The sequence below is a fragment of the Elephas maximus genome, chromosome 2 (genome assembly GCF_024166365.1).
Source record: "Elephas maximus indicus isolate mEleMax1 chromosome 2, mEleMax1 primary haplotype, whole genome shotgun sequence".
Classification (NCBI taxonomy): Eukaryota; Metazoa; Chordata; class Mammalia; order Proboscidea; family Elephantidae; genus Elephas; species Elephas maximus.
In genome coordinates, this window is record NC_064820.1 from 103060541 (window position 1) to 103078733 (window position 18193).

Sequence of the window (18193 nt, forward strand, 5' to 3'; positions counted from 1 at the left end):
ACAATAAAAGCCCCAACACTTAAAAAAAGAAATCCTGCAGTTACTACAATTTGGGTAGAATATGCCAAAAGTAGCTAGAAATAGTAAATAATCCCTTAAAAGCGACATTAGCAAATTGCTTGACTTGTGAACAAAGAATCGTTTCTGCATCAGCATGAATGTTGCCTTTATTTTTTCTCACGAGTATGCTTTTAGAAAACAGCTGTAGTGCATGTTGACAAATGACAAAGCAGCAGACGTGGTAAAATACTTTCGGTCAAGGCCAAGTAGGGGAAGAAAAACCGGGTTGCTAGCGGAGCAAACCGGCCTGAATCCTAAGCTTCCTTCACCTCTTTTTTTGGACTTTAGTTGACCAGGGGCGTCACCGCCCCACCCCACTTTCTTTGGCTCTGGTTACACAGGCCCTTCAGAGTTGAACCAACTTGCTGCAGGCGGATAGGCTGCCGCGAGCTCCAGGTCTTGTGCGTTTTATTTGTTAATTTATTTCCCGCGGCGCCCCGCGCCGGCCGCTCCTTTGTATCTGGCCGCGGCTCCGGGGCCTCGGAGGGGAGCGCGTCCCCCGCGTCCACCAGCCTGCGGGGACCCACACGTGCGCGCCCGCCCGCCCTGTCCGTCAAGGGGGCGGAGGCCCCTGCTTTTCCCCTCACTCCCTCCCTCCAGCAGAAGGAGGAGGAGCAGCAGCAGGAGGCGACAGCTGCCCGGCGGAGGAGGTGTAGTGTAGAGGGGGCTGCGGTCAGCGGAATCTACTCGGGTCTGCAGAGAGGGGCTGCAGCGCGGCCCCGCGCCCGGCGACTCGCGGCGGTGGCCGCCCGGGCCGTTCCTGGGCACTTCCTGACTGGCTGGCGGCGCGCACACGGCCGGCTAGTACGCCCCGTTCCTCCCCGCTCGCTCGCTCGCTCGCCTCCTGGCTCGCGCGGCCTCGCTCTGCGTCGGCGGCGCCGCGGTGGAGGCGCGCGAGGGGGACGCGGCCGGGGATGAGCGGATTGCGGGTAAACACGCCGCCGACGGGCCCTGAGAGGCCGTGAGAAGCCGCTTTTCTCCGAGTTGCCGCCCCGCCCGTGGATTTGAGATCATGTACGTACGCGTCGCGGTCTTGCCATTGTCTGTACCCCGAACGCGTGTCTTGCGCCTAGGCGAGGGGCTCGTGCCTATCCTTGGCGCGCGTCTGGCCCCCGCACTTCCTGTTCCCATTAAAGTGAACAATCGAGCTGACCGTGGTCCTTTTCTCCTCTGGCTCCCTTCTGTGACCATGTAGGTCCATTCACATCGTGGCGCTGGGGAACGAGGGGGACGCGTTTCACCAGGACAATCGGCCGTCGGGGCTCATCCGCACTTACCTGGGGAGAAGCCCTCTCGTCTCGGGGGACGAAAGCAGCTTGTTGCTGAACGCGACCAGCACGGTTGCGCGCCCCGTGTTCACCGAGTATCAAGCCAGCGCGTTTGGGAATGTCAAGCTGGTGGTCCACGACTGTCCTGTCTGGGTAAGCGGCAGCAGCTGCTCTGTGCCGAGGCCAAAGGAGTTTTTCTTTTTTTTTTTTTTTTCTCCTTCCTCTTTGCCCCTTCCCTGAATGTGGAGTGTCTGGGTCACCTGGGTAGAGTTTTTAAACATTTTGGGGGAAAATCTTTGGTTCTTTGTTTCATTGAGCAGGGGGCAGCCCAGTCAGAGAACACTCTTGGAAGGCAAAAAGCCCCAGTGGGAATGTGAAGCACTTACTCCTACCCTTCACCGCTGTGGATCGTCCCTGGGTAGGCAGCTGACAGTTGAATGTGCCAACCCCAAGGGAAGGGGCCACTAAGTTTCACCAGCAGACAGCTATGTTTTTTCATGCCTACCCAGTGGGTGATAATGTAAAAACGTTTTGACTGGGGCCATTCAGAAATAGGATCTCTGGAAAGGGGAAAAAGACAGGGCTGAGAATTAATTTTAAACGGTTCATTTTTAGTGTTATCTATATCTGAAAATTTTAAATCAGTGTTTTTATTTTGAATAATGCAGATGCTGTTAATATATTGGCCATTTGCTTTTAGTGATACATAAATGAGAGATATTGTTACTGGTGCTTAGAATTAATTTTGAAAAAATTTGGAGTAATCGAAATAAATTGTAACAGTTGATCAATTCCAATGTAATTACTGTTTGGTAAAAGGAGAAAGGAATCTACTTCCTCGCACACATAAATGTTTCCAGTATGCAATAACATTATATTTTGAACGTTTTCATTTAATCTTTGAAAATTGGATTTTTTACTGATAATTGGAATTATATTGCATTTAGAGATTGAATTTTATAATACAAGAAAATTCAGTGTCTGAAAAGAAAATACGCAGATTAACATTAAATGAGATTTTGCATTCAAACAGCAATTAAAAAAAAAAACCTTAATGGGGGCCAATAGGAACTAGCACCACTTTCTAAAGAAGTGTGTACAATGTCCATAGAGAAGTTTCATATGTAGTTTTCCATATTATGAAAGAAAAGATCATTTGCCTGTATAAATTTTCAGTTAAAGGAAAGTTAGTAGTTGTTGTATACCATCGAGTTGATTCCAACTCATAGCAACCCCATAGGACAGATTAGAACTGGCCCATAAGCTTCTCAAGGCTGGAATCTTTATCGGAACAGATGCCTAGGAGTTAGAACCCACCAGTAGCTCCTCAGGAGAACAGACCTGGCAATCTGCTCCTGTAAAGATTATAGCCTGGGAAACACTATGGGGCAGTTCTGTTTTGTCATATAAGGGTGACTATGAGTTGGATTTGACTCGATGGCAAATTACAACAAGGGAAAGTGGCTAAAATAAATGAAAACCAGGCTTTTTCAATAACAGCGTTGCTGTTAAATCCCTAATTATGACAGTGGTGATGCTGACCATAAGAAGTATTGGTAGAGAACTTATTTGATGGAGTCCATGCAAACACATGAAACACTTTTTTTTACTTCATCTCTTTCATTGTGAAGAATCTTACTGCCTACAAACTTACTGGTTCAACATGCATTTGAACACGTGAGTTAGTAGAGTAAATAAATGTAGGGAAAATAAAACAAGCTGAATTAGCATGTTAGACTCGCGTTTCTTGTTTTTTCTCTGAGCTGTTAACCGCTTCCTGTTTATGTTGTTAATTTAGCAAAAAGCAGTACTGGTGACCCCGTGTATTGTGTATAGTAAATGAAATCTTCCAAATGGATTTAAGTAAGCCTCTTTGGCCTGGATTTTTGCCATATACTGAGTGTTATGGTTTATTACGCTAATCAGTTTTTGTTTGGCTAGTCTCTGGCCTTGCTTAAGGCACTGAGTTTGTAACCAGGTACAATTTTCTAGGTCATAATGGTCAGCAGGCATAATAGCATACATTTCTAGGATTACGCTTTATAAAGTGCTTTTCTTCTTTTGGTGGTAAGGAAAGCTCATCAGAGATATTAAAGTTGATTGTATTCATCTGCTGATATTTGTCATATGTACTGAATCAGAGCATTAAATATGGCAAAGCAGAGAGAGCACAGATTTTGATATCAAAAGAACTTGATTTTAGAACCCCACACTGCCACTTGATGCCTGTGTGTCCTTGATAAGTCATTTATCATCTCTCAGCGTTATATTGCCTGTCTTCTAGAGCTGTGGTAAGGATTCAATGAGATTCAATGAGATAGCACACGTAAAATTCTTAGGATAGCGGCTGGCACGTGGTGGATGCTCCGTAAGTGGTAGCTGCTCTGATAAATGAGCATTTACTGCTACTTTAGCCGTGTATCACTTGTACTCAGCAACAGTAAAGTTTTCCTGCACATCATTCAGTATATACACAAAGTTCATTGAGGCGGTGATGTTAGTACTTAGTAGGTGCTGTATTTGCAGTCTCACGGTCAAGCAGAATAAAGTTCACTATATAAATTCAGATTTTTTAGAAAAAAAGTATTTTTAAAGGTATTTAAAAGTGATTTTTCAAAAGATGAGTTCAGTTCTCCAAATGCGGCTCCAAGCCTTCTGTTGCATAACCCCCTAGAGGAAATCCTGGAACTGAATTACAAAGGGTGGGAGAATTTGATTTCCTTCATAATTCTGGAAACAAATGGAGCACTTTGACATAGTTTGAGGAAAAAATGCATTGTTGTCTTAGACTCGGATTGAGATAGTTGTGCTTCTCTTTCCTGGTTCTTGTCTGTAGATCCTTAGTCTTACCCAGGATCCTTGCCCTATATACTTGGCGCTTTTTAAATAAACGTGTTTCCAATTTATTAGATGTAGCTCATTATTTAGTATAGATCTCTTCAACCCACTCCCTTTTCCTGTGTAGTTACACTGTTATTTCATTTCACATTTCTGTATCTTTTCCTGTTCACCAAAAATATTCCCCCAAAAAAGAAAAACCAGGTAATACATTTACAATTTTTTGTGTGTACAGTATTTGAAGCTCTGATTTGTATTACAAATACAATTATAGTCTTCAGATCCTGAGTACCACAGTATTAATGGTGCCAGTACCCATTTTTTCATGACAGCTTTCCTTAAATGTCTCCTTTCCTACCCTTCCCCACATATACCTTTCTGGTCACTCTGGAATTTCAAACTGTCTGGAATGCAAAGAGAAATTATTTTAATCTGTTCTCTCAGAGTGAAATAGCTGTTTAATATTGGTCCTGCGTATATTTAATTTTTTATCACAGTCATCTGATTTTCCCCTCTTTGTTACACTTGTATACTTTGTCATACTTATATATCTGAACTTGAGTAATATAACAGTTGGAACTGAAGAGGTTTTCTGGTTTGGGACTTAGAAATTAGAGTAGAACTCTGTTGGGAAGCTTTCACGTTTCTTGCTGTGTCTTACTCCACTTCCACCCACTGTTAGGTCCCCTGCCCAGCGCAGACCTTTGCCTTTGGTGTTTTTATTTCACAGTTTGCCAGTTTTTTTTTAACTTAAAAAATGCTGTATCCATCCCATTTTCAAAAGGGTATTCATATTTATAACTTCTGTACTCGTCCTTTGAGTGTACTTGTGAGAGATGGAGAGGTTTATCCTGAACTTTTCACTTACAGCAATATACATTCAGTGCAGATGTAACCCTTACCATGTTAACCCCTTAATAACATTCACAGTCCCTTTCAGAGGCATAAACCACCCCCGCCCACACGCACATACAGATACACTACACACATACAGTATTGTCCAAAGAATGGTTAAAGTTGAAAAGCATATATGAATTTTGGAAATATGGATGAAATATTTGAAACGACCCAGAATTCACAGTTGATTTACATCATCAAAACACTGAACAATCCTGCAGCATCAAACTGAGTTACACAAAATCCTTTGAAGTGTCTACACTCATACTAGTGCATTGCATCTAATGCCTAGTGTTACATACTTGAAATTATTAGGTGATAAAAGCGTACATAACTTTAAACCAAAATGTTTGTTTTTAATAGAGTATTGAAAGAGGTTGTTCGTTTAATCAGATTCTCAGAAATTTTCTAGATCTTCTGTTTTTTTTATTTTTTCTAGGCTAAATGAATTAAGTAAAAATTAAAAAAAATTGAGTTGACAGACTTTAAACATTTTAATTTTTTGTGGTTACTTATTTAAAAATTAAGTTTACTTGATGAATTGCAAACATTAAAATATAGCAAAATTAAACTAATATGTTACAGTTGATTTTACGATTGATTTCACGACAGGTAAACTAAAGACTGCTATTTGCATTTTGGTTTAGGATATTTTTGACAGTGATTGGTACACCTCTAGAAATCTAATTGGAGGCGCTGACATCATTGTGATAAAATACAATGTAAATGACAAGTTTTCATTCCATGAAGTAAAGGATAACTATATTCCAGTGATAAAAAGAGCATTAAATTCAGTTCCAGTAATCATTGCTGCTGTTGGTACCAGACAAAATGGTGAGTATTTAAATTTCTGTATTATAATGAGAGTGCAGGTACCACATTACTTTTAATAGAGCTAAGTTTATTAATGATGAATACAGGTTTTTAAAAACAGAAGTTGCCTCCAGATTCAAATACCAGCTGCTGTCTCTCTGTCATTGGATATGCTAATGAAACATCAGAGGAGAGTATCTGAAGCTTCCGTGGTTCTGATGGATACAATATGTCTTCTAAACTGCTCATCCACAGTAGCCAGTAATTGTGTTCTTTTGATATATAAGAGGTAGTAGGCTGACACAGCTCTGGAAAACTATTTTTTAGCAATCTAAACATCTGTCATAGTGAGAAGGATAGATTGTACACATAAGGATATGTGCTTGGGAGCAGGACTTTTAGATCATCAATAAGCTGAATACACTGACTACATCACCTGAGAGAGGTTTACTCCAGGTCTGGTGGCTTCATTATTTGTTGCTATGAAGATTATTGTTAAATATCTCAGGGTCAACCCAGGATTCACGTTGATTTGGTGGTATTTTACAAGGTTGGGGTCCTGGTGGCGAAGTTGTTAAGAGTTCGGCTGCTAACCAAAAGGTTGGCAGTTCAAATCCACCAGCTACTCCCTGGAAACCCTATGGGACAGTTCTGCTGTGTCGTGTAGGGTCACTATGAGTCGGAATCGACTTGAGGGCATTGGGTTTGGTTTTTGATTTTTCAGATCTTCTTAGTGGTATTTTCCTCACTAAAGCTGTCTTTAAAATTTTAGTTTTATCCTTTTTTTTTATTGAAGTATATATAGCAAGGTAAGGAAATGCTGGTGGTGTAGTGGTGAAAAGCTACAGCTGCTAACCAAAAGGTCGGCAGTTTGAATCCACCAGGCGCTTCTTGGAAACCCTGTGGGGCAGTTCTGCTCTGTCCTTTAGGGTCGCTACAAGTCGGAAACGACCCAACAGCCAGAGGTTAGCAAAGGTAGAGTACGTAAATTCACACTGATCTTAGAGTTCAGCTTATTGCATTTTTACGTATGTATTCATCCCCTTGCCACTGTCACCCAGATCAAGATACAGAACATTTCCTGCCCTGTTAATAACCCCCCTCCCCAGAGGTCACCGCTATTCTGACTTCTGACACCATAGATTAGTTTCTTAAATTTATCACCAATGCAATTATATATAGTGCTTTGGAAACCCTGGTGGTGTAGTGGTTAAGTGCTACAGCAGCTAACCAAAAGATCGGCAGTTCAGATCCACCAGGCAATCCCTCTACTGTGACCTATAGGGTTGCTATGAGTCGGAATTGACTTGATGGCAGTGGGTTTGGTTTTTGGGTTTTTTTTGTGTCTGGCTGATTTCACTTAGCATAATGCTTTAGAGATTCATCCATGCTGTCTATAATCTGTAGTTTGTTCTTATTGCTGTGTAATATTCTATTGTGTGGATGTGCCACAGTTGGCCTCCTTATTGCCATTCCCCTTTTGACGGGTGTTTGTGTTGTTATCTTAGGACTGGGTCATAGGATAGCGTATGTTCAGCATTAGTGAAAAATAAGCATTAGTAGGTACCATTAAAGGAGGCTTAACCCTCCCTTGACCCCACATCCCCACTGTTTCCCTAACTTTATTTTGTTCTGGCCGTGATTCTTGAAATAGGCGCTCACACTTCCTGAGTCTGCTGTTGACTTCCCATTTATTCTTCAGTCCTCTGTGGTCTGACTTCCACTTTCACAATTACACCGAGTTCTCACCCATGTTGCCAATTATGTCCTTACTGCCAAATTTAATAGACTTTAATGTCTATTCTGTCTTTGAGAGATTATTCAAACACACCTCTCCTTCCACTTAGTAAAGCTACTGTGTTTTTCTTTCGTGGTTCTTCTAATTCTGGGTCTCCCCTTCCCCACACCACATGTTGTATAGTAGTTTCCCAGGGTTCCTTGCATTGGCTTCATCTCTTCTGCTCTTTACCCAGACCAGGAGCTCTCTAATCTGTTGCCCTGGCTTTCCCTGTATTTTCACTGAAGATGGTCCAGTCTGTTTCTCTGGCTCCAGTTTAACTTTTGATCTGTATCTCTGCAGACATCTTTTTTTCTGGATTCCCTGTCTTGGTGAATGCTGTGAAAACTACCATCCACCCAAGCCAGAATCATTAAGACCTCACTTTCTCTCTCATTCTCCACATCAGTTGCCTGTGAGGCTCTTTGATTGTGCATGTTAAGTAAATCTCAAACTCACCACTTTCTCTTCATCTCCACTGGACTTCAGATCCTAGTCATTTAGTTATCTGTAGCGGCCTTATTTGGTTTCCTAAGGGGGCAGTTTCAGATTTTCTAGGGGCTCAAATTACACAATTTGGGAGGTCCTTTGTAAGGAAAGAACTCACGAAACTACAAATACATATATGTACAAAAGTGAATATTTAAGGTAAGAAAAGCACACAAATTACAAATCTGAAAAAGCTGTCAAACTCCCAAACATTTTCCAAAATAGCATGAAGTTTTTACTGTTCAACAGCCTGATACTTCTTTTTCTTCCTCGATTTTTTGGGCTGCATACTTTTTTTTTTTTTTAATACTTTTGGTGAGAATTTCCCTTCCAGTTTGTGAGTGTTGTTTTTATGTTCGTGCTCTCTCTTCTCTTTCTTTCTCTCCCTCCCTCCCTCCTCCTCCTCTCTCCTTCCCTCATTTCTTGAATTTGGCAGGGAAGGGAGATCCCAGTGTGGACATAGCCTGCCATCTTGAACTTGGACGTGAATATTATCCTTCTTTCTCTCTCCAGGCTTCTGCATTTGCTGTACCCTCTGATTGGAGTGCCCTCTACACAGCCCCACTGTGTCTACCCACCAAATTCATACTCATCCTTTAAATCGTTACCTTTTCTCTGAAATCTCTCACATTTCAGGCAGACTTAATTTCCTCTCCCCTGTTCCCATAGTGACTTCGTACACCTTTATTATAATATTATTGTAATTGTTTACAGTCTTATCTGTCTTGCTTAGATGACTCTGAGCTTCTCTTTGTATCTTAATAGCCCTAGTGCCCCATGTATAGTGGGTGCTCAATAAACATTTGTTCAGTCAGTGAATGAATGTTTTATAAATGATTTAAATCTGTGAAAAACTCAATTTCAGTAACAATAAGAAATTAATTTGCCATGCACACTGTGATTACAAAGTAATCACAAAGCTAAATCTAGCTCTTCAACTCAAGGATGTTTATTGAGGGCCCCCCACCCACGCAACACATGTAACTGTGCTCAGTGCTCTTTGTAATTCCTCTCTTAGAATCCATTTTATAATTAGTTCAACAAAGACAATCAATCTCATCTCTTTCCTTTGTTATGCATTGTTTTTGACAAGTGTGACTGTGTGTTCCTTCTTCATCAGACTTGGCTATGAATAAATTTTTCGCTGTTAAAAATATTGAATCTGTCTTTAAACGGGGGATTCCCCCCACCCCCCGCCCCAGAACATACCGGGGCTGTATTCATAGCCTTAAGCTCCTGAAGACGGGAATCATGTCTTGTTCTTTTTGAAGCTCTGATAGAGCCTAGTGCATTGCTAGGAAGAGAATACTTGAAAAGAATTTCTAAACTATTTTAAACAATGGTAACATTGTAAAAATCACACTCCAGGTTCTCAAAGCAACCACTTGGAGAAGAGATGCCATTCATTTGAATGCTGGAGTTACATGTTGTTTGCTTTTTTTTTTTAAGAAACCCTTTATTATATTTTAAAAGATAACTGGGCACTAATTCACAAAGTAGATATGACCCTGAGATAGAGCCACAGGAGTTAGCTCCTGAAGAAGGTACCACACTTTAATTAAAGTTATTGTGTGCCTTCTGATCGTTCCTGACAAGATGCTCAGACTAGCTTAATTTAATCCATAAGTGTTTTGTTGGTTCTCTTGCTGTACAAGTCAGACTTCTTCTTAGAATCTTAGATTATATAGGTGATTGATATGGAAGAATATAGGAATGGTTCAGAAGAGAATGGCAGAACAAATAATCAGGAACAGAAACCTATGAATAAAGTTTTAAGAAAGAATATTTTAGAATCCAGATAAAAGTTTGTTCAGTGGTGATTAATTATAGGATAATATTGTTATAATGACTAGTCATTTTTTCTTTTTTGGTGAATGTGAACAAAAAGAACTGTCTGATAGAAATTAGTACAAAAGGAAGAGCTTTCTAGGGTAGTGTATCAGAAAGGTGCTTACCGCTACACACAATGGAAAACCCTACTTGGCTGGCTTAAACCTGGCTGAAATTAGTTTTGTTTTCCCTTCAAATCATGATTATTTGTTTAAAATTATTTCACATTTTGTTCACTTTTCCATTGAAACACTACTGACTTTCATATATTTTTGTCCAGAAATAAGAGTTTGATAGGATGATCTGCCTACCCACCCACCCCATTCCATCAACATAAGGAGAGCTTTGTAAACAGAAGAAGGCCTCAGTCTCTCAGAAATCAAAGGCCCTGTTTGTGAAGGCTTTGTAAAGAATGTGAAATACCAACGTGTTATTTTGCAAGATAGGCTAAATTCTTTCTGAAAACTTTATTTGCTCCAAACCTAAAATGACCTTAGGAAAGGTAAAGCAGAAACTCAGACTTTATGGCATAACTTAGGGAACTTAAGTATGATTTTTAAATCACCATAACTTTGTCATCAATAATCATTTACCCAAACTAAATTTTTATCTTCTCTCTTGATGTCACACATCTATTCTTGTTTTGCTATGTCGAACTCACAGTGAGACTTGGACAAATCACTTAATCTCTTGAACTTCAGTTTCTCCTCTGTAAAATGACAATTGGAATGCATGGTGGTTTCTCAGCTCTAAAATGCTTTCTATGAAGCTGAAATTATGCAGGTAGTGTGCGTATGCACATACACACATTTTTACATACGTAGTATGCAAACGTACTAAATATCCTTAGTGTGCTCCCAGTATATACATATACGTGTTCCGTCTATATACAGTTCATTGGCAGAAATTGTGTGGTGGATCTTATGGGAAGCTGTCCAGATGCCCCTTCAGGGCCACTGTGCTTCGACCTTTAGTTACTCAGCTTGTTGGCTGCTGACCACTCACAGTTGACCGAGTTCCTTTTCAGGACTTGCTCTTTGTGGAAGGAAGCTGCCTTGCCCGAGTCCCCCCCCCCCCCCCCACTGCCCCTCCGCCTCATCCCATTACTGGTTAATTTAGGAGTAAAAAGACCTAGCCTTCTTTCCTCAAATGGAAAATTACTCGAAAGGGCCGTCCAAGCTCAAGGGTGCCCTGAAGGATCAGCTGAGGTCTCTCTTGCTGCTGCATTGTAGCTCAGCTTTTCCTGTGCCCAGCCCCACTTCTGTCACCCTAAGAAGAGTTGTTCCTAGGATCACCCCATCCCTTCCTCAGTGATCCTCCCATACACAAATCTCCTTCTCAGAGTCTGCTCCCCAGGGAAGCAGCCTATAACAGTATGCATCCTCCTCTTTTAGGGACATGAATTGTCCTCTTTGAACTTGACTACTTTTTGAACAATGCACATCCAGTGTAGTGGTAATGAAATAAAACAAAGCTAACTGATGCCTGTGGAGCTGGACATACATTTTTAGCTGTATGAAAGAGTGTTCTTACAGATAGGTTAATCTAGTACCATCCCAGCCATGGATATATACATGATACAACCATGAATACTGGGGCAGTTCACATTTTGAGTGAATACTTTTTATTCCTCCTGTTTTTTTTTTTGAGTATTTTTTAATGTTGAGGAAAAAGATAAAAAGAGTGATTGAATTTGGTCTCTGCAGTTGAATGCTTTAGAGTCTAATGATTGAAATGTCTGGATTAATAAGAATGTACCTTATATGAAATTTATGAAGGCAGTGGCATTTTGCAGCCTTAAATATTCAGGGAAAATTGAAGATTCTATTCAGACTTGGTGAATATATTTAAAGCAAATTACCAAAAACAAAACAAAACAAAAAACCAATCCACCATTCTCCATGTTTTAAATTTGTTGTTAAATTTGCATTCTTTTCTGTTAGCCTAGAAATATTGATACTTAGGAAGTCAAGGTTGTATAAAAGGAAGTAGGTGTCATTCCTGGTGGTGGCTTTAATCACTTTACTAGCCTTGGTAATGTCTACCACCTATTTTTAAATCCTTCTATTTCTAAAATACTGTTTATACTTCTTGCAGTTAAAGCTTATTTAGTTAGACCTTTCTATCATCATTGACACTTTTATCTAGAGTCTAGCAGTCAGTGGTTTCACTGAAGGTCCTTGAATGGTAATTCTGAGATGAGCTCTTAATTTGTTATTTAGTGTTCATATTGTCTGTGTATATTTTTTTTCTGTTTTACTTAAAATCTCTTTGTTATTCAAATTTATTTTCTCAGAAGAATTACCTTGTACATGCCCACTGTGTACCTCAGACAGAGGGAGCTGTGTTAGTACAACTGAAGGGATCCAACTCGCTAAAGAACTAGGGGCTACCTATCTTGAACTGCACAGCCTTGATGACTTCTATATAGGAAAATATTTTGGAGGAGTGGTAAGTGGAAATCCCTGTAACATAAATTAAAGCAATTTCTTAGGTTGTCTAAAGAGCAGTTTTCCGTAGCATCAATAAGACCTTTAGTTTTAGAAACATGATTAGCCCTAGTTGAGAAATAAGAGTAAGTTGAAAAGGTTTAAGTAGCCCTGGAGGCACCGTAGTTAAGTGCTTGGCTGCAAACCAAAAGGTTGGTGGTTCGAATCCATTAGCTGCTTCTTGGTAGGAATATGTGGCAGTCTGCTTCCATAAAGGTTACAGCCTTGGAAACCCTATGGGGCAGTTCTGCTCTGTCCTGTAGGGTTGCTAGGAGTTGAAATTGACTCTACAACAAAGAGTTTTTTTGGCTAGGAAAGGTTTTGTTACAGTAAAATTAAAATTTTATTTTTCTCTTCAAATGAAACATTTTCCATATTTTAATATGCTATTTAGCATTTTCCCATTTGGTGATAATTTATTGATCCTTGTTTTACATACCACAAGCATGTTTATTTATACAAACCTGTGATGTCAGTTTTAATAATCACCTTTATTCAGCTGAGAAAGCCTGGCAGCCACAGGCAGTGGACCCTGAAAGTTCCCCTTTTCCGGCTAACAGTTTTGAAAAGAATACTTTTTCTTCCTGTACGTGTGCTTTGGCAACATTTCATATCTTCTGATCTTGTGATAGTTAAAAAAAATACCCAGAGAAACTGTTTATTGTCAGGTATGTGGGGAATATAATGAGTTGCATCATTTAAGTGTTTACTGACTTCAGAGCTATCTTTATAACTCTCCAAAATAGTAACTCCTCTCAACAGACACCTGATAAACATAAATAAGAGGTTTAATACAAAGAAAACCCTCCCTTAAGCAGCAGAACTTTGGAATTCTTCACTTGTCTGTTCCCCAAGCCCTATGTTGAGTTCTCTTTCTAATTTGCCAGAACATTTGTTATATAAATGTGTGACTGAATATGTTGAAATGTTGATGTTTCTATAGATGACTATAGAAATTTCATTTATTGTGAAGTCATTCAGCTGGGTAAAATAAATACCAAATATAAATGGTACTGATTCCTGTACGATATAAATCAAAACCAAACCTATGAGACAGAGTAGAACTGCCCCACAGGATTTCCAAGGCTGTAGTCTTTACAGAAGCAGACTGCCACATCTTTCTGGGTGGGATTGAACCTTCAACTTTTTAGTTAGCAGCTGAGCACTTAACAACTGTTCCACCAGGGCTCCTTCTATATAATATAAATGACTGTTATTCACCCAGTAATGTAAAGAAGCATTAATAACATGGATTCAGGAAAATACACTCACAATATTGGTATTATCCATGGCATTGAGAGACTTTTGCTTTATTTATACTGATAAGCATTGAGGGAGAGAAGGGACAAAAATCTAATTATCCTGTCACAAAGATTATATTATAGTGACTTTTTAAAAAGTCTTAATTTGGTCTAAGACTCCTACATTTCCCAGAAGTCCCTATGGAGTTGAGAGAAAAAGAAATTTTGGTGTCATTTGTTCAGAGCAGAGAGGTGGAGGCTGGTTCCTTTTGGGTCCTTAGGTCTCCTTGTTCCCTGTTCCAGGTTTCTGAACCTGAAGTACTCGGGTTTACTCTTCACACCTTCCAAATTCAACGAAACCTGTGAGAGCCAGAACTTGATGGGACTACCGTGTTTTTCTGTGTCTCACAAGTTTTCTGCTGTTGACAGGGTGCAGTCTTACCACGTTTGTATTGCTCGGTTTAGTGGAAAATATTTTAGTTTTCCTTTTTGGATGGTATTTCACCTTACATGGGTTTTGGGTTTCTCAGGTTTTACTGTATCACTTTTTCTTCTTTCTCCCCATTGTTTTTCTTTGTTCCTAAAGCCTAGTGTTGCAGTTAGGGTTTTAGTATGATGAAGATGGAAGATTTGTTTAAGGTTGGAAGAAAGACATGGCTGTTTCTTTTTTCCTTAACTCAAGACTTGATGAGAATATGAAAGTAAGATCCAAATGATCTCTTTATAGACACTTGAATGCCAAAGTATGACTAAGATCTTGTGTGTAAGAAATAGTGGCATTTGCAAGAATCATGGATGGATATGATAATGTTAGAGGGGAAATCTTACATTAAAGAGTCAGGGATGAAGAGCTATGTAGCATTACCCTCACACCTGGCTAAGAGAGATACCTGCCCTCTCCCTGAGCTTTAGAGAGTCCCATCTGGCTCTCCTCCAGTTGCACTCCGCCCCACAGGGCATGAGTCCATTGGGCCAAGAGGATATCCCACTTAAAGCTGGTACCCCCCTTTTAGACCTGTACTATCCATTGTGGTAGCCACTAGCCACATATGGTTATTTATGTTTAAATTGATTAAAATAAAATAAAAGGTAAAATTTAGTGTCTCAGGTGTACTAGCTGTGTTTCAGGTGCTCAGTGACCACATGTGGCTAGTAACTACTATGTCGGACAGTGCAGAGATTACAGAATATTTCCGTCAACACAGAAAGTTCTGTTGGACAGTGTTATGACCATACTCCAGAACCCCAGGCCCGAGAATTTGCTGACCACCTGGCCTTGAGCCTGTTTCCAGGACCTGTGCAGGCCCTTTGCTTGGTCCGTCCTGCTGAAGGTGAATTGCACCACTGGTGTGTGCATACTTAGACCTGAGAGGTGGCCAAGGGGTGATTGTTCATGGGGAGTGAAGGGAGCAGAGTGGATGGAGCTTAGATATGTGAGCCTAGATGTCTACCTGTGTGCACAAATCGCTTGAGGTGTAGGATAGAGCAGGGGATGAGAACAGAAAGGGTGGTCTTGGGGCCCAGAATTAGGGGCCAGCTCTCTCTATGCTGATGAAACTCCAGGAAGTCTGAGGATTTAAATCTGAACCTAGCCTTCAGGGCTTTCACAGCGATATATTTGTCAAAGCAGGAGGAAAGAATATATTTTATGTAACAGTTTGTTTTCCTGATTTACAGCTTTTAAATATTTAGATATACATTATGCGGACTTCCATTGTACTTTTGCCCCAGGCCTCACAGCGTAGGCCAGGAGCAGTGTAAGTACGTGTGGATGATATTTTTAATTTGTAAAATAAAGGACAGACTTGAGAGTATTTTGTTCAAGAAAAAGAAGTTGGAGCACATGTGAAGTTCTCTAGTTGATATGAACATCTGTTTACAAAGAGCCAACGCAGTTCCTGCCTTGAATCTGCTTCTAGTATTAACTGCTGTGGTTGCCCACTGAGAAGATTCTTGACAGCCACACAGTGGTAGTGCTTGGCTTTCTTGATTATTCAAGAGAATCAACAATTTCTCCTTGAATGGATAGTTTTTTTTATGTTTAAACAAGGTACAGTCCTTTCCACTTGGTGTTTTTGAAAAATTTTTAAATGGATTTAAGTGTTCCACTTAAACGTTAACATGTTTAATAAAACACATGCTAAAACACTTAATAAAACATTAACATGTTTAAATAAAACTTTAAAAGCATTTGTTAATGCGTGCATGTAGGTAATACTGATAGTAAAAATGTTTGCCACCTGTGGTTTGGTGTACAAATAATCATGTCAGATACAATTGTGTTGGTGCTTTAATTAAAATCTGTTTCACGTTTTAGTTGGAGTATTTTATGATTCAAGCCTTAAATCAGAAGACAAGTGAAAAAATGAAGAAAAGGAAAATGAGCAGCTCATTTCATGGAATTAGACCACCTCAGCTTGAACAACCAGGTACATTTATAAGCCAATATCCAGACATTCAATTGCTATTTATTATTTAAAAAATTCTTTTTCAGCTGCTGTTTATTAGAGATCATTAAGTCTTAGAATAATGGTTCTCAAATTTAAGTGTGCTCAGGAGCCACCTGACATTCTGATTCAGTAGTTTGGGGTGGCAGCACGCATCTGCTTTTTCAGTAAGCTGCTCAGCTGATTCTGAAGCAGGTGATTCACAACCCACGTCTTAGACCACACTTTGAGTAATACTGTCTTTAAAAACTTGAGCCTATAGATTCTTAAAAATAATGTTGGTGGAGAGGGGTGTCTGTTCTAGATTGAAGTTTGACACATAATAACAACCAGATGTAATGCATGTACTTTGATGAAATTCTGCTTCAATTAAAAACATCTGTAAAAGTCATTCTTGGGACATTGGGTAATATGTTAGTAGGGACTGGAAATCAGGTGATACTATGAAATTATTGTTAATTTTTTTATGTCTGATAATGGCATTGTGGTTGAATAGGAGGATGTCCTTATTCTTAGGAGACGAATGTGAAAGTAATTAGAGCTAAAGTATCCTGATGAGTGCAGCTTACGTGCTTTTCAATGGTTCGGCAATGTGTATGTGTGTCTGTCTAGCTAGAGAGATAAGGCAAAAGTAACAAAACGTTCATAATTGCAGAATCTAAGTGGAGGATATATGTGTGTTAATTGTATCATCCAACCTTTTTGAATGTTTGGGAATTTTCATAGTAAAAAGTTAAGGGAAGACAAAGTGAAAAATAAATGAAATTACATCAGTGGTTATTACAAATAACCAGTTATATAATATCTCAGAATTTTTTTCACAGTTTTGTGACAAATAATAATCTGGATCAATTTTCTACTGGTATTTTTAAAAGTAGGGACTCAATAAATTTTTGTTAAATGAACAGATACAAATTAAAAAATCATGAAAATATAAATTAGGATGGGAGGTCAACTCCAGGTTTAAAAACAGATGCACATAAGTTGACCATAAATGATACACCCTTGGCTTTCACCTTCCTGGTGTGCAGAGTTAAAGGGGAGACTTGGTATGTTATGTAGCAAACAGTGGGGCCTTAAATACTTTCTGGATTAGAAAATGGGTAGAGAATGAGTAAATAAGTAATGTAGATAGCTAGTTCTTTTTTTCTTATTAACCAAGAAGAGAAAACATACCGGTTTTTGAGAGAAAGCAAAGCAGTAAAAATGTCATTTAGCTCTACAAGAGATTTCTCACGTGGGTCTTGGTCTAGGGACACCAAGTAGTAAAGTAGATGGGACTTCCGTAAGTGCCTCTTCAGCAGATGCAGTCACAACTTTGACAAGGCTGTTTTCTGTACCATTCTGTAAAAGGAACTGGGTGTGATGCTATCCATAATCTTAGGTAAGAGGGAGCCATATTGTTTTGCTAGGAAGAAAAAAATACTAATACTAGGATCAAGATAAAATGGCAACGATACTTTCAAATAATAGAGTCCAAAACTCTGAGCCCTGAGCCTTTGAGAAGTTGAAGAATTTTAACAGTTTAGCCCTCTACTCTACCCCCTCTTCAGGCCCAGGAGGAGGACGACTGCAGATGTGAGGTTGTGTTCTTTGGAACTCATTCGGTAATTGGTTTGGGTTTTTTAATCAAGTGAAAGTAAAGAATGATGACTGCTAAACTTCAGTGTTTGGAGGAATATTTTTTTTTTAAAAAAAACAAAAACCCAAACCCATTGCTGTCGAGTCATTCCCAACTCATGGCGACCCTGTCAGACAGAGTAGAACTGCCTCATAGGGTTTCCAAGGCCGTAAATCTGTACGGAAGCAGACTGCCATTATCTTTCTCCCATTGAGCGGCCGGTGGGTTCAAACACCGACCTTTCAGTTAGCAGCCAAGGGCTTAATCACTGTACTACCATGGCTCCTTTGTTTTAGGGACCCGTAAATTATGAAAATTGTTACTTTATTTCTTTTTATGTCATTTGTAGCTTTTCCGTTTGCACTATAAAATGTAAACGCAGTATTTAAGTGTGTGCCTGTGTTGTGAAATCCTACAATACCT

General features: G+C 39.7%; 1 protein-coding gene across 1 annotated transcript in view; it reads left to right on the top strand.

The window, feature by feature from the left end:
* Positions 1–302: 302 nt before the first annotated feature.
* Positions 303–18193, top strand: part of RHOBTB3 (Rho related BTB domain containing 3) — a 67093-nt gene continuing 49202 nt past the window's right edge. The window contains exons 1-5 of the mRNA XM_049868392.1: positions 303–1074; positions 1256–1481; positions 5711–5897; positions 12269–12423; positions 16020–16131. Of these exons, the coding sequence (XP_049724349.1) occupies positions 1073–1074; positions 1256–1481; positions 5711–5897; positions 12269–12423; positions 16020–16131 (682 nt within the window). The 5' untranslated portion in view covers positions 303–1072. The remainder of the gene's footprint in view (positions 1075–1255; positions 1482–5710; positions 5898–12268; positions 12424–16019; positions 16132–18193) is intronic.